Below are 21793 nucleotides of genomic sequence, written 5' to 3' on the forward strand. Positions count from 1 at the left end.
CATGTGGGGACAGAAGTAGGATGGGCCACCTGTGGCGTTGCCTTTTGTTTGAAGTCATCACTATGGACATCAGAAGAATTGTTTAAGTAAAGTCCAGCAGCCTGCTACTGCTACATATCATCAGTAGGGACTATATAATGCAGACATGGATCCTAGGGAACATGCTTGTATAAATGAAGTGCCTAAATCAGTTATTTTGCATCGTGTGCAATTGGAGGTATGTGTATATAAGAAATCAGACATTTCAGACTGTAGATCAAATAATAGAACATTTTTTTTAAAAAAGCCAGGCACAGTGGCTCCCGCCTGTAATCCTAGCACTTTGGAACGCCGAGGCAGGTGGATCACCTGAGGTCAGGAGTTCGCAACCAGCCTGGCCAACCCTGTCTCTACTAAAAACAAGAAATTAGCTGGGCGTGGTGACATGTGCCTGTAATCCCAGCTACTCGGGAGGCTGAGGCAGGAGAATCGCTTGAACCCAGGAGGCAGAGGCTGCAGTGAGCCAAGACTGCGCCACTGCACTCCAGCCTGGGCGACAGAGTAAGACTGTTTCAAAAAAAAAAAAAGAGAGAAACCGCTTGAGAGAAATATCAGCAGCAAATACTAGTCATCCCAGGCTAAAAAGAAAACTAATTTAAACTCAGAGGCATAGATAGCTATGATTTATATGTAAGCTGATGAATATTTTATGAACCTGTTTAATTTTATTCTACGTGGAGGAGAAAAAATTACCCATGCTAGAATATAAAATAAGAAACTTGTTGATAGGAAAATAAGAATTTAAGATTTGAACTTGCATTATTATTGACGTCATGGTCAATTTATCAAAGTTAGCTGATGTTAATAAGTATCTGTTGAAAATGGATTGCTGGGAATTAAGTATTTTTGTAATCAATGAAGAAAGTTTTGCATATGCATATATTTTCCACTTCACTGTTGGTGAAGTCCTGACTCACATAGTCTCATCCTGCTGTCTGGTGAGGTCGATAGATACTCTATAAAATGCTTCTCTTTGTTCACTTTTTCTACATCACTGATGTTGTGTGAGAAATGACACTAGATTGGGTGTGGTGGATCACGCTTAGAATCCCAGCACTTTGGGAGGCCAAGGCAGGAGGATTGCTTGAGCCTAGGAGTCCAAGACCAGCCTGGGCAACATAGTGAGACCCCATCTCTACAAAAAGTTTTTAAAAAATTAGCCAGGCATGGTGGCACATGCTTGTGGTCCCAGCTACCTAGGAGGCTAAAGCGGGAGGATTGCTTGAGCCCAGGAGGTGGGGACTGCAGTGAGCCTTGATTGCACCCATGCACTCCAGCCTGGGCAACAGAGCGAGACTGTCTCGAAAAAAAAATAAATAAATAAAAATAAAAAATAAAAGAAATGAGACTAGATCTGATAAGCTCATATGTTAATCCCTCATATGTTCAGGTGACCTGGATTCAGAAATCTACAAAGCCAAGGATATTTAACAAAGCTTATTCATTCATTCATTCATTCATTTATTCAGCCAACATATGTTTACTAAGTGTTGTCCGTTTGCATGGTGAAGTCATCAAAGCACACTTGGGTGTCAAGGGGGCAGACAGCAAAAGAGTTCTCTGCCTCTGGAAACTTAGTTAGCTGGGGAGAGATAGCTGAGATGAACAATTCAGTTAACAGTGCAAGATACGGTCTCTGAGTAAATGTTGGTGTGAAAGTAAGGACCAGCATGCTATGAGTTTGGAAATCCAGAGCGACAGAACTGGGTGTCCACTCTAAGGAATAATTCTGCTTGCTCAGAAGACACGAGGACTGACTACAGTAACCCATTCCCTCTAAGAGAGGCACTGATGAAGTTAGATGGCATAAGGCCGGGGCGGGGGTGGGGGCGGGGTGGGGGCTGCGCCTGGAGTGCTGGCCTAGTGAATTTGGACCTGGTACTGGAAGCGCTAGTGAACTTTGGATGGTTTTTTTTTTAATTGGGCAAGAAGCATGATACATGAATGTTCTATGAAGATTAAGGAGAGAGTTTTCCAAACTGAATTTATCTATGAGATGCTGATAACTATTCCACAAAGATTTCTATGGACAGAAAAGGCTTTGTAGACTTTTTTAAAACAGGTCTCCTTAGCACCTTTGTTATGCTACAGTGTATTATAAAACCACTAAGAGGGAATATGATATGAGCATTTCCCAAGCTTATTTGACAGAGAATCTCTTGTTTTATGCATTCTTATCTGTTTCCATCTTTCCAAACAAATACCTTGAGACCAAAAGTTTATACACGTGAAGAACTTAGTAGACTAGAGAGAGAATGAGAGCAAGGGAACAAGTGAAGAGGCTGTTACGGTAATTCTGACGTATAATTAAGTTCTAAACTAGAAATGAAGAGAAGGGACAAATAGGAGATATTTTTGAGGAAAGAGACAAAGGGACATCACAACTAGGAACTAACTGAAAATTTAGGACAGAGGAAAAAGTTAAAGATAATTAGTTTAGTGTCACAAAGTCTCCAAAGAACCATAGGAACTGTGTCATGACTGATGGGCCGGGGCACTAATTGAGATCACCAAAGGACTCGGGTAGCTCCTGTAGTACATCTCGTTCTGGGTACTATAAATTTTGCAGCATGATAATGGGTGTATAAAATGAGTATATAAAAGTGTCGCTAGGCAGTGCTGCTGGAAATATCCAGCTAAATATAATAAAATGCATTTTAACACTAACAAATCATAAAAGCACACAAGGTGGTGTGATATGAAGACTGTACAGCAGCATGTGGCCTCAGCATGCCATTCCCCCTCCCTGAGTCCAGTTTTGTCATCTGAAAGCCTTATGTTTGGTATGAATCTGATCTGAGTCCCTTCAGACATTTAAAGGGAAAATTTTCATTCATCGTCTTTCATACATGAGGTGTCATTCAAAGTATAAGTGTTAATGACTGTCTATTTAATCCTTCTGCTATAGCTATGATCCCTCACAAAATAAAACTCAAATGGCCACCAAGATATACTTCTTAATTTGTAAAGTAGGTAGAATGACATTTATCACTACATAGAAATAGAAGCCTTTGCTCAGAATTTGTACCTTGATCTTTAAACTTGTTTCTATGGATTTTTGAAAGAAAAGGAAAATATGTAAGCAAATTAAAACATCATAGATACATTTAATCATATGGCAGTGATAAATAGGACAAAAATTAAAAGGAAGGATAAGAGTTAAGAAAATAGGACATCACTGATGAACTCTTAAATTCCAAGATTATAAGATTATAATTTATTTTACTCCTCTGGTCCTGAAAACCTGCTATATCTATAATTAACTCTTTGCCATCTCAGTGCCTAAAGTAAAATCTCCTACAGACTGACTGGAGTTAAGGCTGTGAGTAGGGAATGAATTGCTCACTTCAGGAACTCATATTCCTTGCAGCTTCAGGCCCTTGCTTAGCTTTAGGACCCTCAGCCGCCCAGGCCTTTTCTAGACCTGTTCCCAGTTTTATATTTGTAAGTCTGCATTGATTTTGTTAAAGAGGCCTCCCCTAGTTTTCAAAGTGTGACACCTAGCAAAACCTGGAGCCCTCCTGGTTTGTAGTAGATGTTTTTCAGAAATGCTGAACTAACTGTAGGGTAAAAATAGTGAAGGTAGCCAGGAAGTATATCTTTTTGAAGACAGGAAAGTCTGAGATGGCCAGAAACTTGAAAACAAACAAACGGATGAACGAACAAAACATTATCCCCCTACATTTCTCCTTTTCTGTAAAGTTGTGATCATGACATTGTTTCACTTTCTTCACACTGTTTACTGGCTGGAATCGTTATTTATCTTTTCTGACACTGGTTTTTCAAGCTGTGAATGTATGGTGCTTAGAGGGCAAGAGTGGTAATCTAGTCCAATCTCTAGTCTTTCAAAAAAATCCAGAAGGAGCAAGGAGGCAGGGACCTGGCTGTGTGGGAGGCTATTTAATTTTTAAAGGGTTTGTTGTCACATTCTCAAACCTTTCGATCTCAGCTATCATGACAGTAGCCAAATGACTGTTACTCAGTTGAGAAATGTAATAAAATTTTTCCTCAGGATTATTGTTGTTTGCATAGCTTTTAACATAGTTATTATAGCAATACTAAGAAGGAAATGTGTTTTTTGATTTTTTGTTTATTTTTAATTGTTATTGATACATGGTAATTGTACATGTTGGTGGGGTACATGTGATATTTTGTGACATGCAGACTGTGTAATGATCAAGTCAGGGTATTTGGAGTGTCATCATCTCAAATCTTTTGTTATTTCTATGTGTTTGGAACATTTCATGTCCTCTCGTCCAGCTCTTTTGAAATATCAATACACTGTTGTTAACTATAGTCAACCTACTCTGCTATTGAATACTAGAACTTATTCCTTCTAACTATGTTTGTACCCATTAACCAGCCTCTCTTTATCTCCACCCTATTCCCTGTACCCCCCTACACACACCCTTCTCAGCCTCTAGTTTCTATCATTCTACTATCTTCTTGCATGAGATTGACTTTTTAAGCCCCCACATATGAGTGAGAACAAGATTTTAACATAGCTGATTGTTCATAATGTAACTTAGAAGCCACAAGCTTATTTAATTGTGAAGAAAAATATAAGGTAGCAATTAAGGGATAGATTCTAGAGCCAGACTGTGTTAACATCTCAGCTCTGTGACATATGAGCTGTGTAACTTTGGGAAAATTACTTCACTCTTCAGCATGTTCCATTCATTTAAAAAACATAAATGACAGTATCTGTCTCATAGGATTGTGGTGATGGTTAAATTAATACATGCAAAGCATTTAGAAGACTATACCAGTTTGAGTTCCATCAAAAATAGCCTTCATGCTTTCCCTAGTGTTTCAAAAGTTTGCAACAGGCCAGGCGCAGTGGCTGAGGCCTGTAATCCCAGCACTTTGGGAGGCTGAGGTGGGTGGATTACTTGAGGTCAGGAGTTCGAGACCAGCCTGGCCAACATGGCGAAACCCCATCTCTACTAAAAATACAAAAATTAGCTGGGCGTTATGGCACATGCCTGTAATCACAGCTACTTGAGAGGCTGAGGCAGGAGAATCGCTTGAACCCAGGAGGTGGAGGTTGCAGTGAGCCGAGATTACACCACTGCACTCCAGCCTAGATGACAGAGCAAAACTCGTGTAAAAAACAAAAAAAAAATAGTTTGCAACAAAGAAGTTAACATTTCTCTGGGTAGGTCACCAGGCTAGTTCTAGATAGAAATTTTTATGCCATAAATCTATTGGAATGGGGAGAAAGAGTATTTGACATAATAAAGTAAATAATAGATAAAATTCAAGTTATTCTTTCGTCTGGAGAAGGGCACTTAGTTGCTAATTTTTTTAATACAGAAACATTGGTCACACACCACTGGCAGTTCCACAGAGGGGAGACACAGCCAACCAGGGAGAAGGGAGCTACGACAGGCAGTGTGGATGCCTGCCCACCAGCACGAATTGCTGCTTCTGAAAAAGTCATCCAGACCTGATAGCTGACTTCAGCAGCTTCCACTGTACTTTTAAAATAATCTTGGGTGTTACCCCTCAGTGCTGGGCCTTCTCAGAAGCCTGCCAAGAGCACTCAGAGAAGAAATGGCAGGAAAAGTCATGGGTAGCAGGAGGAAGTGGGAGAGATGGTTCTGAAACTGCTTCTGCACAGAGAAGGTGAAGGAACTAGAACAAACTTGGTTTCAGAATGGTCTTAATGGCATTTAAGATACGTTATAAAGACAGAGGATATTTGACATGTCTGTTAAGGTGAAAGAAAATGCTGAATGCCATGTCGGCATCAACATGGGGTCAACACATGGGAATCTTTTTAAAGCTCCTAATAGAAACCTTTCCTTGGACAATTGTGCTAAGAATTCCTGCCTATATGGAAATAACTCTACTGGAATCGAGTCTTCAGTCCTCTTTGAGGGAAAAGAAGGAAAGAAGGAAGGGAGGGAGGAACAAAGAAGGGAAGGAAGAAAGAATGAGAAAGAAAAGAGGAAAGGGAAAAAGGAGAGAGGGAGAGAGAAAGGAAAAAAATGAAAATTTTCAAGAAAGTATAAATAACATCCGAATTATACCACTGAAAAAAATTGTTTTCACACTTGGAATAAATGTCTAAAAGATATTCTAAAGGATCTGTTAGATCTGAAAGGACAGCAAAATGTTTTGTATTGCAGAATGGTGTGAGAGAATAAAGTAGATAGGTGAAGAATAAAGTGAGCAGGTGGGGGTAAAAGGAATCCACTTTGTCCATTTCCATGGAAGTTATTTACCTTGGGAGTTGTTTTCCACGTATGGGCCAGGCCTTCATGGACTAACACATTTGTGAGTGTTACTGTGGGTCTTGGCTGGAAGAGCTGATATGAACAGAGCATTTGCTATGTGCTTGGCACTGTGTTAACCCTTTGTGGATTATCTCAAATACATTCAGCAGTCTGTAAACTAAACTCCTGTGCAACCTGTTTCTACAGACGAGGAAACTAAGACTGTGAGAGGTTGAAATAACAGTAACTAGTGGGGGTCTGGTACAGTGGCTCATGCCTGTAATCCCAACACTTTGGGAGGCCAAGGCGGTGGATCACCTGACGTCAGGAGTTCGAAACCAGCCTGGCCAATATATTGAAACCCCATCTCCACTAAAAATACAAAAATTAGCTGGGCATGGTGGCATGGGCCTATAGTCCCAACAATTCAGGAGGCTGAGGCAAGAGAATTGCTTGAACCTGGGAGGCGGAGGTTGCAGTGAGCTGAGATCACACCATTGTACCCCATCCTGGGAGTCAGAGACTCCATCTCAAAAAAAAAAAAAAAAACAGTAAGTGGTAGGGATGACTTGCTTCTAAGCAGTTTGGCTTCAGTGCCTGAGGTTAATTAGCCATGGATACTGTTTCCAGTAAGACAAAGATGGTTGTAACCACTGGGGCTCTAGCAGAGCAAAGCTTCATGTCGTATTTGTCTTTGGGTGTCACCTTCTGTTGCCACAGCCCCAAATCCATCCCAAACTCTCCTTTTGCTTATTTCTGGCTCCCAACAGCACCCAACTAATACTGTGTTTCCTAGGACTTCTTTCACTTTAAGTCCTATTCTTCAATAATTATCTTTTCTTTCTGTCCTTCAGCTTCAAGATTAACTTTTCTCTTTTGTTCAGGAAAGGAATCATCTTATGTAAATAACCACACACTGTGATATGAGTGGCTGACACTCAACTAGAAAAGTGGCTATGAAAAGAAAGAGCTTGATAAGATGAGACAGGTTCTTGAACTAGGTCAGTTTGGTGATGCTCGTTGCCTGCTGTTCTCAGTACAGACTGGAAGGAAAAGGCCCAACAATCAGAGGATTCCTTTCTCTCCCCAACACATACCACTTGTGAGCTTCTACACAGTTGGCCTCTGCTTGTGGAACATTTAAAAGTGCTTTTGTCCTAAACAATCTTTGTTCCATGATTGACTTGGAATCTCAGGGAAATAAAAAGGAATTCATAGATGTGCTGAATTTATAGGGAATAAAAGCATTATAGTGAGAGAAAGGAAGGGAATTTGGAACAAACACTAAGAAAGATCCAAAGGTTTTTCCTTCAGAAAGAAATTTCCGTTATTTAATCCAAAAATCCATACATTTGACTTGGGCCCGTAGGATGGAAGGTGATTAGGGATTGTGGCTAAAGAGAAGGCTATATTTTAGGTTACAAAATAAGACATAGCACAGAGGAAAATGACTAGTCCAAGTTACAGCTTTGAGGCTAAACCATAAAATCAGAAATATGCCATTTTTATATATTTTAAAATTATGTTTTCACATTTGTGGTCGAAAAGTATGGGTTAGATTTGATTCCCAGCACATTTGGGACAGTAAAGATAAGCTATATTTTTGCATGTGAGGGAACAGTTTGAGGGTTAACTCAGTTACATTGGTTTAAAACAGAAATGCAAGACAAGTTAGTGAAGTCAGTGAAGAAAATGAAGAGAGTAAATCTTAAACTTAAAATAAAAGGAAATCTCAGTGGCAATGGAAAAGGTGAAAAAATAAAACAAAAGGAAATCAATCAAAATGGGTCATATGTTTTGGCTCTGTGTTTCCACCCAATCTCACCTTGAATTGTAATAATCCCCACATGTCATGGGAGGGACCAGTGGGAGGTAATTGAATTATGGGGGTAGTTCTTTCCCATGCTGTTCTCATGATAGTGAGTAAGTCTCATGAGATCTGATGATTTTATAAAAGGGAGTTCACCTGATCATGCCCTCTTACCTGCTGCCATGTAAGATGTTCCTTTTCTCTTCCTTCATCTTCTGCCATGATTGTGAGGCCTCCCCAGCCATGTGGAGCTGTGAGTCCATTAAACCTCTTTCCTTTATAAATTACCCAGTCTCTGGTAGGTCTTTATTAGCCACATGAAAACGGACTAATACAATAGGTTTGACTTATTTGACTGTTGATAAAACTTTCTAGGCCATCAAGCATTTAAAGCAGTTAAGTTGATTTTTATATAACCTCGGGGTTCCCTGTCTGCGGTTCAATGGTCTAGGCAGAGCAAGAAGGAAATTCATATTTCCCATTTTTCTTGTGGTGATAGGGAGATTTTAACTAATTAGAATAGTAGTAAATGAATAACGATCCCAAGTGATTTTCTTCCGTGTTGCTGGAAAGATATGTTTCAAGTTTAGCCGCAAATGATGACTTTTTTTATTAATGAGTTTTTATTGTGAGTGAAGGATATGGGATTGGACTCAGGCAATGGGATAGATGATGCTGAAGCCCCTCGGGAGGTAGGAAACCCCTCATACTCAATGGTTTTATAGGCATCAGGGAGCCCCCTCCACTTTTTCTTATGCTCTCCCATGGGCTGATACGTAAAATGGTCTTTTTTTTTCTTTTAAGATGCAGTTTCACTCTTGGCACCCAGGCTGGAGTGCAATGGTGTGATCTTGGCTCACTGCAATCTCCACCTCCTGGGTTCAAGCAATTCTCCAGTCTCAGCCTCCCAAGTAGCTGGGATTACAGGCACGCACCATCATGCCCAGCTAATTTTTGTATTTTTAGTAAAGATGGGATTTCGCCATGTTGGCCAGGCTGGTCTCGAACTCCTGACCTCAGTTGATCTGCCCACCTTGGCCTCCCAAAGTGCTGGGATTACAGGCATGAGCCACCACCCCTGGCCATAAAATGGTCTTCTTTTGGCTTGAAGCTTTACATATTTTAAATACTTAAACGCCTACAGATAGAGAAACATTTACCATTATCCTTCACAGAAAAAATGGCAAATATGTGACCTTCAGGCATCCCCTTCCATGAAAGCCATTGAGGATCAACCTCAGATTTCTTCCCCAGTGCACCTGCTTTCAAGAATTGCCTCTTAACCCAGCTGTCCAGAAAGTCACTCTGAAACTATTAGACTTCATATGCAAGCTGACATCGACATAATTCTCCTCATGTGTATCTTATGTGAATGAGTTTATTGAATCTTATGTGAATGAGTTTATTGAGTCAGGGCAAATTTTGAGAGTAAGAAAGGAAAGAAAGTATAAGGTTTTTGGATTTGAGGGAAAAACTCAGATGTTACCAGCAAGGGTGGGTTATAAATTTTGTCTATAACTTTTTACAGAGGTAGACATACTATATATGGAACGTCTAGTACTAAGTGCCACATACCATCATTATCACTTTGTGTTTGTTATGCCATTTTTTCTTCACAGCAGCTTTAGGGGATGGGGAGAGGTCTCAGTTGTACAGTGGAGGAAACTGAACCTCCACGATATTTAAATGATATGTAAATGCTCTTTCACCTTGGTCAAGGCATTTAAACATAATGGAGATTCCAGTCGGGCATGGTGGCTCACGCCTGTAATCCCAGCGCTTTGGGAGGCTGAGGCGGGTGGATCACTTGAGGTCAGGAGTTCAAGACCAGCCTGGCCAACATGGCAAAACCCTGTTTCTACTAAAAATACAAAACTTAGCTGGGCATGGTGGTACGCATCTGCAGTCCCAGCTACTTGGGAGGCTGAGTCAGGAGAATCACTTGATCCCGGGAGATGGAGGTTTCAGTGATCCGAGATCACACCACTGCACTCCAGCCTGGGCAATAGAGCAAGACTCTGTCTCAAAAATAAAATAAAATAAACCAAAGAAAACCCTTGAGGTTCCCTTCTTTCCAGGGTACTCTGCAATTGTATACATTGCCTCCAGAGTTGTATAGAATTACATCAATAGCATGAGAATCTTCTCAAAGTAGACTGTATTTTTGGTGCTATGTTCCTTAGTAACAAAATTAAACATTAATTTGAGTGGACTAAGAATTAAAACTTCTATTTCTTCAACCTTTGTTATTTCTACCTGATAAGTAATAATGCAGCTCCTTGGAGATGATGTAAAATCATGATATTTTTCCAGTATGGATAATATTTATCTAAATTTTCCTTATGAATTCTCTTCTGTGATATTTAATATATTCATGTTGACAATTAAATTTTGAAATTTTGTTGCACCTATTCATCTGATAAATTTTTTAATACTTTGGCAATATTTTGTAATAAATAACTCATATTGGACAAATAAATAACACTACTGAGGACGGCACAGTCAGTGATTTTTAGTAAGTATGAGTTTTGGATGTAATGGCCTTATAGTTTCCATTTTAAAGTTACTGATTTAAATAAGAATTTTACCAGGCCTTTTATATACAGGAGACATAGAATTGGTTATATATTGGATCGCTTTTTATATTCCTAATGAGTATGGGGCCATTCTTTTTGTTTTCAATATCAGTTGACCTTATAAAGGACAGTTTTAACATTCATTTCAAACCAGAAATAGCAAGTCTATTTTTATAGTAATTCTTTTGTGTGTCATGCTATTATTTAAGCACCTCCTATATGCCAACATCATACTGCAATGCTAGTTAGAATGTTGAAAAAAAATGATGACCAATGATTGCTGAGTGTTGAGAGCGCCTTCCTTCCATGTTCTCTTGTCCTCTCTCCTGTGCACAGCCACAGTCTGCTCTGCAGCATCCCTGACACAACCTGCCACAGCTCAAACGCATCCTCTAATGCTCATTAATAATAACACTTATAACCACTTAATAGGTACCAGGTCTCCTACTACACATTTCACAGTAATTCATTTAATCTTCTCTATGACCCTATAAAGTAGAACTCCATTTTATAGAACAAAAATCTGAGGCACAAAGAGGTTAAGAAACATGATCAACAGCCAGTAAGTAGAGTAGTTGAACCGGGCTTGGAACCTAGACGGTCCTGCTCTGTATCAGCGTATTTAACCTATATTCAAGTGTCTGAGCAAGAAGAAGCTCGAGTAATCCAGCCTGGGCAGGTGAGTATCTGCATAGAGCAAGGCAGTGTGAGTGATGAGAAAGCGACACATCTGAGAAATCCTCCAAAGAATAAACAGAAGTAGATGTGAGATTGAATACAGACGCTAAGGAGAAGAGCCATGACAAAGAGCATGCCAAAGACTAATGGAATGATGGTATGCCCCTGGCCAGTGGGGTATTTGAGATGGGAAATGGTTTAGAGAAAAAAGTCATGAGCTCCACTTTGATCTGTTTAATCTGAGGTGATGGGATCAACTCCAAATTGACTGGTATGACACACAGATGTGATGAAATGGCAAAACAGTGTGGCATGGTAGAAAAACATCGGATATGGAATGACAAAAAGCAAGTTCAAGCTGTGAGGCTGATGCTAGTACGTCTGTGACACCATGCAAGTTTCTTTGCTTCTCTGAGCCCCAGTTCACTTTCCTGTGATTAATTTCCTTTATTATGCCATTAGAAAGTTTAGACTAAAGTGGCGTGCCATGGAACAGACAGCCAGTTAAAGGTAGAATGAAGATCACATGCCTAAATGAACTACCTTTCAGAATGTATTAATCTGAACAATATCTATTTAAGGGAAAAGGAATAATCACATTGTTAAGTCAGAGCTAGGATGGCCATATCATATGGTCCAAACCAGTACCCTTTTAAGAGTGAAAATATGTGCTCTAAATAAATACACCAGAACAACAGGGATTCTGGTGTAATTGTGGGACTGTCATAGGAAAGGAATACAAATGGTTCCGTACTCACAGCCACCAGAAGAGGTACTTCTGAAATAATCTTTATAGAAACCACAATTTGTGGTTTCCAATTTTGAATGAAAATAATCCTGGATGAAAATGGGTATATTCAGGATGTGATTTCCAGCTGAGAACCTTCCTTATGGACTGTATCCAAAGACCAGTTCCTTTCTCCCCTCTTCCTTAGCAGCATTCCCTACCCCCCTACTCTCCTTTGGTTCACACAAGACACTCAAGCCGCTGTAGTCATTCAGTTGTCTAGAAAAAGGAGTGACTTCATTGTATTAATATGCCTGATGTCCTCTCCATTACTAATACTTGTTCATTTCTGATTGCTGCCTTATAGTTGCTCCGCTCTGCTGCTGATTGGTCTGCTGGTATAAAGTACCATGAAGAGTCCATCCATGCCGCTTACGTCCATGTGATAGAGAACAGCAGGCACTATATCTATATCGAAGTAAGTCCTGCTCATGTAAATTCATGTGAGAAACTGCCTTCCCTTAAATATCATGCCGAAATTTCAGAGTCCCCAAACTTAGGACCTGTCATATTAATGAGTACATTTTTAGATGTGAAACGTGCTGGAGAAGCTCTGATTCATATCACCTGGATTTTGACCTCCCAAGCATACCTGGAATTGGCTCTACATTGTCATTAACTCAAGACTCTATTGGGAGTCTCTCAAATCTTTGCTATTAAAATGCATCATCAACTCACTGTAATAGTATTAGACAGAAATACCCCAACATGGGTATGTAAGTTTTGATTTCGCTTGGGTTGGAGGGTTTAAGATTTTGCTTGGGTTGGAGGGTTCTATTTCAGGAGAGCACACACAGGAGTGAGTTGCTAAAATAGAGACCACTGGATGCTACTGGTTTGGGCATGGCCGAGTAGGGAGACTGCAGGGAAAAGAACATGGAAAAGGAAGATGTGAGAACATTAAGAGCAGGTACCACCTTCTTCAATCCTGTGTGAACTACTATTCATTATGAAGCTTTTTTTCATTCCAGAATTTTTAGAGTATATGAGAAAATCTGGGGACACTGAGTTTAGCTTGGGAACTTAAATTACTCTTCAAAGTGAATATAAAAATAGTTCAGAGAACTTGAAAAACCCTGAGAAAATAAAAAGTCACAATAATGGAAAAAATAAATCATAGCATAATTTCCTTCTTTATTCAAGTCTTTGCTTTCCCAATGAATGTTTTAAAGGTAGATAGGGGAATGGGTTAAATGACGAAAACCATTCTAGCCCTGTTTTTCTTCCCCTTGGGTCCTGGCCCTCTCCCATTCTGCATAGCAACAATTCATTAGAGACAAGCAGGGAAGAATTGGAGCTTTATTTGTTTCATGAGCCTGGCTAGAGAAACCTAAGTTAAATATCATATATTAGCTGGCTAAATGCAGTGTGGTATCCTGAATGGCATCATGGAATAGATATAGGACATTAGTGGAAAATGAGCAAACTCTGCATAAAGTCTGGAGCTTAGTAATGCTATTAGTATTATTAATTTCAACAATTATACCATAGAGATGTAAAGATGTGAAGGCTGGCTCATCTATTGCCCAGAATCTTTTTGCTTCATCTCTTTTTAGTAGCATTAACATCAGCTTTTCTGGCCAGGCACAGTGGCTTACGCCTGTAATCCCAGCACTCTGGGGGGCCGAGGCAGGCAGATCACCTGAGTTCAGCAGCTCGAGACCAGCCTGGCCAACATGGTGAAACCCCGTCTCTACTAAAAATACAACAACAACAAAAAAAATAGCTGGATGTGGTGACGGGCACCTGTAATCCCAGCTACCTGGGAGGCTGAGGCAGGAAAATCACTTGAACCTGTGAGGCAAAGGTTGCAGTGAGCTGAGATTGAGCCATTGCACTCCAGCCTGGGTGACAAAAGTGAGACTCTCTCAAAAATAAAATACAATAAAATAAATGAATAAAAATAAATAAAAAAATACAAAATCAGTTTTTCTTTTTAATGTGACCATAGTATTAAATGATGTCAGTAATGCCATGTAGGTAGACATGTTGGGACACAGACCTGGTTGACACTCCTCTAGTCAAGATAAGCAGTCAGCATTCACCCGACTCTTCCAAAAAAGGAGAAGTAAAGGACACGACACATAGCCAGTCTGTGTTTACAGCTGCTGAGGAATGCTAAGCTTCTTTATAATATGAATTCAGAAAAAGAAACATGGTTTGGTTGCCACTGAGATTTTGATTGTCTGATGCCCTAAGGGGAATCACATTCTCTAAAGACTTTCTGCACCGTGTCTTCCTGTAAGTTTGTCTTCTGGAGGCGTTTTACAGATTTATCCACTTAAGTATACAAGCTCATATAGTCATAAACATGATGATGCTGCAAAGGGATGATAATTACGAGTTGTTACATATATATCTCTTTACCTTGAGATGATTAGCAAATACTGCTTTGTGATAATTGTCATTATAAATTACAGATGCATTGTAACAATCTATTCTATTTGAACACATGATATTCATAATATTTGAACCAAATTTTTAACATTCCCTTATGCAGCAACAAAATCTTTTGCACTGTTATGATAATGTCGTAACTTGTTTTCTAGTAACAGTTTTAAAGACTATTTTGTAAATATATAAATAGCAGAAGTACTTAGAGGAAAAAAACATTTATTTTATTTTATTAACTGGCTTATATGTATGCAACATACAAAAGAGAGTTGAGGCTACTTAAAATAGAAGTTCAGAGATAATAAGATACCCAAACAAACAAGACAAGCTGAAAGCAGATACCGGGAAATAATGGAGAAAGGGTGGAGAAAGCTAGACCAGGCTTTTGCCATCTACCCTTTTATAAAAGGGTAGCGTGAGGTAGAATGTTTGCCAATATAGAATTTTTAATCATAAGAATTTATACAGTGTGTGAATCTGAAAGAAACTAATTTCCCTATTGATTGAATTTGCAATGTTCCTAAGTATTCTGAGAATGTAATTTAGAAAATCACCTATGAGGAATTCTCATGGTGGAATAATATAGTGTAACTTTCCACTTGATTAAGTGTTACAGGTGATATGACCTGGAATCAAATGAGACCCAGAGTGAGATGAGGCGGCTTTTATTCTGTGTCATTGACTTTCTTGATGTGATTTCAATGATCAGAACACATCTGCTGTGTGAAACATTTTAAAATATATATCAGTATGTTTTTTATTTACCATATTGTCCTTACGTATACTGCTTACAAAATAAAGACTAACATGATTATCTTGTTTATTTCTCATAGAACCAGTTTTTCATAAGCTGTGCTGATGACAAAGTTGTGTTCAACAAGATAGGCGATGCCATTGCCCAGAGGATCCTGAAAGCTCACAGGTAACAGCCTTTGGCTGGGAGTTCTTGCTACAGATGTTCTTGTATTTATTACTAAAATGACTTTGCAAGGCCCGTTTTTAAAGTACTGTCATTTCCTAGTGGGCTTAAATTTGGTTCAGCCAGCATAGGTTACTGATGCCTTTAGTCTGAGTCAGTTGCTAAAAATTCTTTAGTCCCCTTTCTAGGGAATTTGAATTCTTCCAGGGCATAAAAATTTCTTCCTGGCCAGTCTGTTTCCCATACATGAGGTTTGTGATTTGTTTTATTTAATAGCAGACTGTGAGCTGTGTTCACTTAAAAAACAAAGCAAAATAGACATAATATTTTGCTGTGGGTTATATTTAAATTCTTGTTACCGTATGTCATATTTATTCAGCTCCTGGGATTATTTCTTCAATAATTGGTTTGCTGAGATAGAATTTACATACTGTACAATCCAACCACTTAAACTATAGAATTCAGTGATTTTTAGTATATTCACAGAGTTGCACAACCACCACCTAATCAATTTTAGAACATTTTTATCAACCCAGAAAGAAACCCCATTAGCAGTCATTACCCATTCCTTTGTTTTTTAGCCCCTGGCTACCACTGATTTTTCTTTTTCTATAGATTTACCTAGTCTGGGCATTTCATATAAACGGAGTCACACAATATGTGGTCTTTTATGACTGATTTCTTTGTCTTAGCATAATGTTTTTGAAGCTCATCAGTATTATAGCATTTATGAGTATTTCATTTCTTTTTATTGCCAGATAATATTCCATGATGTGGATATACCACATTGTATTTATTCATTCATTAGTTGATGGACATTTGAGTTGTTTCTACTTTTTGCCTATTATGAATAATGCTGCTATAAACATCCTTTAGTAGTTTTTGTGCAGATATATATTTTCATTTCTCTAGGGGTAGAATTGCCAGGTTATAGCTAACTCTATGTTTAACATTTTGAGAAACTGCCAGACTGTCTTCCAAAGCAGCTCTGCCATTTTATATTCCCACAGTGTATGAGAGGTCTAGCTTCTCTGTATTTGCCAATAGTTACTATTATCTCTCTCTTTGATTATAGTCATTCTAATAGATGTGAAATACCATTTTAGAAATGGTATTTCATTGTGGTTTTCATTTGAATTTCCCTAATGTCTAATGATACTGAGCATTTTTGTGTGTGCTTATTGGCCATTTGTGTATTATCTGTGGAGAAGTGTCTACTCAAATCCCTTGCCCATTTGTTCCTTGGGTTATTTGACTTTTTGTTGTTGAGTTGTAAGAATTCTTCATACATTCTAGATACAAGTCTCATATCAGATACATGATTCCCAGTTTCTCCCATTCGATGGCTTGTCTTTTTACTTTCTTGCTGGTGTCATTTGAAACAGAAAATATTTTTTATTTTGATAAAAGCTAATCAGCTTCTGTTTTTTTCCTTGTATCCCTTGTTCTTTTGGCATCCAAGGAATATAGATAGTGATATCTAAGAAATCACTGCCTGATCTAGGATCATGAAGATTTATGCCTGTTTTCTCCTGAGAATTTTATAGTGTTAGCTCCTACATCTAGATCTTTGACTCATTTTGTTTCTTTTTATATATGGGGTGAGTTAGGGGCCCAACTTTTTATTCTTTTGTAGATGGATATAGAGTTGTCCTAGTACCATTTGTCAAAAAGACTGTTCTTTCCACATTGAATTGTCTTGGCACCAGGTACAATTTCTTTTCATGGCTGATTTCAGCTCCATGTAAAAGTAGCAGAATAAACACATAAACACAACCATTATATTTCATTACTTCAAGTCATTGAATGCATGCAGTGAAGAGTAAGTGCATATACATTTGGGAATTAAAACATTTTTTACTTCCAGTGTCATGTGGTACTTTGATATCTTTTTTTCACATAATATTTGGGGACTTTTATACTGAAGGACATATTATAACAGTAACTATCAGCATTTTATGTGATTCACAGTTTATAACTACATGATCTCATAGAATCTTCACAACTACTCTTGAGAGTAGGTCATGTATTTGTTGTTGTTATTGTTATTATTGCTGTTGCTGCTGTTCCCATTTTTAGGATTAAAAACTGAAATTCAAGAGGTTATGTGACTTGTTTAGGCCACTAACAGCAATAGGTAAAAAACAGCTTTGAGCCTAAATCTTTGGACTTTCAATGCAGTGCTTCCCTTCACACCACATGACTCTAAAGCATTGATGGTTAGGATTAAAAACCCATTCAGGGCTTCCCCAAGCTGAGGCAAATGTGTTGGGCCTATAGTTCCCTTCCCCTATTGACCGACCATTGGATGCAGGCTGATCCTAGGGAGTGGGGATGACCTTGAGTGAGGCAGGTCCCTTTCACCTATGGAGGACTCCATACTTTTCATACCTGGAGGACTTCACTGTGAGTGTTCTGTGGCCTACATGCTCAGTAGCTGATGGGATGGCTGGCTGTCTTGATCCCATGGTGGGAGGATCTAGGCAGCACACTACAGCATCCATCATATCCTGCAGGGTGTACAGTGGATCTCACCTGTGACTACGCATTAAAATTACCACTGACTTTTGCAAGATTACAGAGAGCTTAACACACCTCTAGGCTTAATGGATCATAATTTCCTGGAGTGGGACCCGGCACCCGTATTTTATACTGCCCCAAATATGTGTTTTTAAGTGTTTGGGAGCCTGAAAGAATACTTTTCTTTACTGTAGTAATTTGTCTTTAAAAATCTGGACTTCTAAAATAATAAAATTAGGCTGGGCATGGTGGTTCATGCCTGTAATCCCAGCACTTTGGGAGGCCAAGGTGGGTGGATCAACTGAGGTCAGGAGTTTGAGACCAGTCTGACCAATGTGGTGAAACTCTGTCTCTACTAATAATACAAAAATTAGCTGGCTTGATGGTGCATGACTGTAGTCCCAGCTACTCACGCTCCTGTGGTAGGAGCTTGAACCTAGGATGCGGAGATTGCCGTGAGCCGAGATCATGCCATTGCACTCCAGCCTGGGTGACAGACCAAGACTCTGTCTCAAAATAAATAATAGATAAATAAATAAATAAAATTATAACTTTTAGGGTTAGAAGAAACTTCAAGATATTTTCTGATGGAACATTTCCTAGTGATCTTATCAGCTGCTCCTGAAAGGAAAAGGGATCTGTGACTTTAAACAGTATGGTAAAGTAGCACCTGTTGCAGATTGTATCTTACACTGGAGTTTTATGGAGCACATTGAAGACTCTGGCAATTTCAAGTTTGCTTTGTGGAAAATGGGGAACTCGTTCATCAAATTTCAAATAAACCATGTGTCATTTAGCTCTGATCTCTTGATAGTCTCATTTTTTTGAGAGGCACATTTTCAAAATGGTACATATGTTACACATTTAGACTTTCCGTGGATACACACACACATCCTCAAAACATATTTTAGGTTTTTCCCCCTCTCTGCATCTTTGCATTCTTGTTAATCTCCCCATGTTAATTGCAACTGTAAAACATATTTTTGCTTAATTTCAAATCTGTGAGCTTGTGTTCTGTGAGCTTGTGCTGAGCAAGGTAAAGGCAGAATTAAAAAGCTTATCTTGGGCAAGTGTGGTGGCTCACACCTATAATCCCAGCACTTTGGGAGGCAGAGGCGGGAGGATTGCTAAAGCCTAGAAATTTGAGACCACCTGTCTTTTCAAAAAATAAAAAAAATCCAGGTGTGTTGGTGTGCCTATAGTTCTAGCTACTTGGAGGCTGAGGCAGGAGGATTCCTTAAGCCTGAGAGTATGAGGCTGCAGCGAACTGTAATCACACCACCATACTCCAGCTTAGGGGACAGAATGAGGCCTCGTCTCTAAAATAAATAAATAAATAAAAGAAACAACTTATTTTGCAGGTTGCCGGCATGGGGTGCCCCCTTTTCACTAATTAGGGGCCATGATATGCCATCCCAAGCTTACCCCTCTCTCTCCATAGACTTCTCTGTTCTTTTCTTTTCTGAGACTCAGAACTTCCCTGCCAAAGTCACATTCTTAGCAACAAGTATAATTTTGGCTATTTGAAAAAGAATAGAATACAGCCCAAAGCAGATGGAGGGAAATGACAGTCCGCAGTCAGCCAGGCCTCACCAAAGGATACAGGCCCTCTGCCAGGTCCCTCCCACCCTGGAGAAATCTGAGTCTTCAAATTGCCAACTCCCTCAACTGGGCTAAGTCTTTATTTTTCTGCCAGCGCTGGAATCCAGCCTCACAACAATTCCCCTAAGCAATTTCTCGGTTCCTCTCACTTCCTCTGGTTCCTTCTCAGCAGCCATAATTCTTTATAGAAATAGGTTTGCAAAGGCTCCATGTTCTGACATGACCTAGAGCCTCAGACTCATGTTTATTCCATGCTGACCTAACAACAGCCGGGGGAATCAGAATTAAAAAAAAACAAAAAACAAAAACACTTCACTCTAATAAGTAAAACTGTCTCAGAGTTGAGGCCAGCTGCCCAACCCACTTGAAACCTTTCTTTGACAACTCAAATGTGATTGGACATCAGAGAGAAAAAGAAAAAACATAATCCACAGTCTAAAATTTACTGTTTTATGCCATGTTTGACTAAGCTAAAAGATAGGACCAACTGATCCAGGTAGACACATTTTTAAACACTGTGTGCCATGAATGAATGGTTTCTGAGAAGGATCTCAGATCTTTGCACATGGAAACTTGACATGCATAATTTCTCTGCTTTGGTAGAAAGTCAGGAAGTGAGAAAGTGCATTTTATAGTGTTAGCAACAAAAAGTTGATGCATACAATGAAAATAGCTTCTTTTTTTTTTTTTTTTTTTTTTTTTTTTTTTTTTTTTTTAAACAGAGCCTTGCTCTGTCACCCTCACTGCAACCACCACCTCCCAGGTTCAAGCAATTCTCCTGCCTCAGCCTCCTGAGTAGCTGGGATTACAGGCACGTGCCACCACACCCAGCTAATTCTTTTGTATTTTTGGTGGAGACGGGGTTTCACCGTGTTGGCCAGGCTGGTTTTGAACTCCTAACCTCAAGTGATCCGCCCACCTTGGCCTCCCAAAGTGCCCCTCATGCTTCTTATAACTGTAGAAGAGCTACTGCTTGCCTGTAAGTGGGTGGTATGGGAAATACCACACTGGGAAATCTGAAATTATTGGGAGAACAGATGTCTGGAGACCTGGATTCTCTCCAGCTCTGTTATCCACAGGTATGTGACCCTCTGAGTACGTCAGTTTGCCCCTCTGACACACTGTTTCTTCACCAACCACGAATAATAATATCTGTTCTACCTAGCTTATATGAATATATGTGAAAGTAGTTTGTAAGCTGTAAAGCACCAGTTCAAGTAAGAAATTATTACAGCATTTCCATGATATTCATCATCTGGAAATATGTTGTTCACTGTAAATTCAAGCAAGGATAAAGAAGCATGATATTCAAATCAGCTGTTTCAAAATTAGTATTTATGCTAGAAAAAGAAATGTTTTAATTAAAAAGATGTTTAAATGTTCCATATTTTAAATTATTGGATGGCTACTTCTGGATAAGAAAAATTTGTTTTGGTTTCTCACCACTGGCTCTTGTTCATCTCGTGACAGGTTTAGGCACACAATTACAACACTTCTGTCTAGAAGTTTTCTGCCAGAAACCTATAGCTCACTCTTCCTGGGGATCGATTTTTGATTTCCCTGTTATTGATCTGATAACACCCTCCCCCAAAATATAAAGTAAAATAATAAAATGTATTCTGAAGCATAATATGTGTTTAGTTTAGTATTGTTTTAATTTTAGATGCTATTTACTTTGTTGTTATTTGAAGATATGCAAGCTTTCTAATTAAAATCACCAGTTGATATAATTGAATAAAAATGTTACCAAATAGTTTTTGAGTCTTTCCACATAATCAGTGCTATACCTGTGTTACCTCATTCAGTCTTTGTATCAACTTTATGGGATTGGTTGTATAATTACTCCCATTCTACAGATGAGGCTGCTGAGGCCTAGTGAGTTTAGATAACTTAGCCAAGTCATATAGCTGTGGTTGGATAGGAGTAGTACTCAAACCATGTCTGTAGGACCTCAACTTGTGCTTTTTACTAGTAAGCTACAAAGCTTCCCCCATTTCAAGGGATATGGAAATTTTCGAATGGTAAGCCTCCCAGAAATCTATGAAAAATACTTTGTCTTGAAATTTTAAAAATTGAATGAGCTGGGCACTGTGGCTTATGCCTTTGATTCTAGCACTTTGGGAGGCTGAGGCGGGAAGATCACTTGAGCTCAGGAGTTCAAGACCAATCTATGCAACATAGTAAGACCTAGTCTCTACAAAAAAAATTAAAAAAATTAGCTGGGTGTGCTGATGCATGCCTGTGGTC

General features: G+C 39.0%; 1 protein-coding gene across 4 annotated transcripts in view; it reads left to right on the forward strand.

Annotated features, from left to right (window-relative positions):
- Window positions 1-21793, forward strand: part of PLD1 (phospholipase D1) — a 223365-nt gene that overhangs the window by 152525 nt on the left and 49047 nt on the right. For all 4 annotated transcript variants that reach the window (XM_030929431.1, XM_030929418.1, XM_030929427.1 and 1 more), the window contains 2 exons: window positions 12419-12529; window positions 15339-15427. In XM_030929431.1, the coding sequence (XP_030785291.1) occupies window positions 12419-12529; window positions 15339-15427 (200 nt within the window). The remainder of the gene's footprint in view (window positions 1-12418; window positions 12530-15338; window positions 15428-21793) is intronic.

This window comes from Rhinopithecus roxellana, chromosome 1 (genome assembly GCF_007565055.1).
Source record: "Rhinopithecus roxellana isolate Shanxi Qingling chromosome 1, ASM756505v1, whole genome shotgun sequence".
Lineage (NCBI taxonomy): Eukaryota > Metazoa > Chordata > Mammalia > Primates > Cercopithecidae > Rhinopithecus > Rhinopithecus roxellana.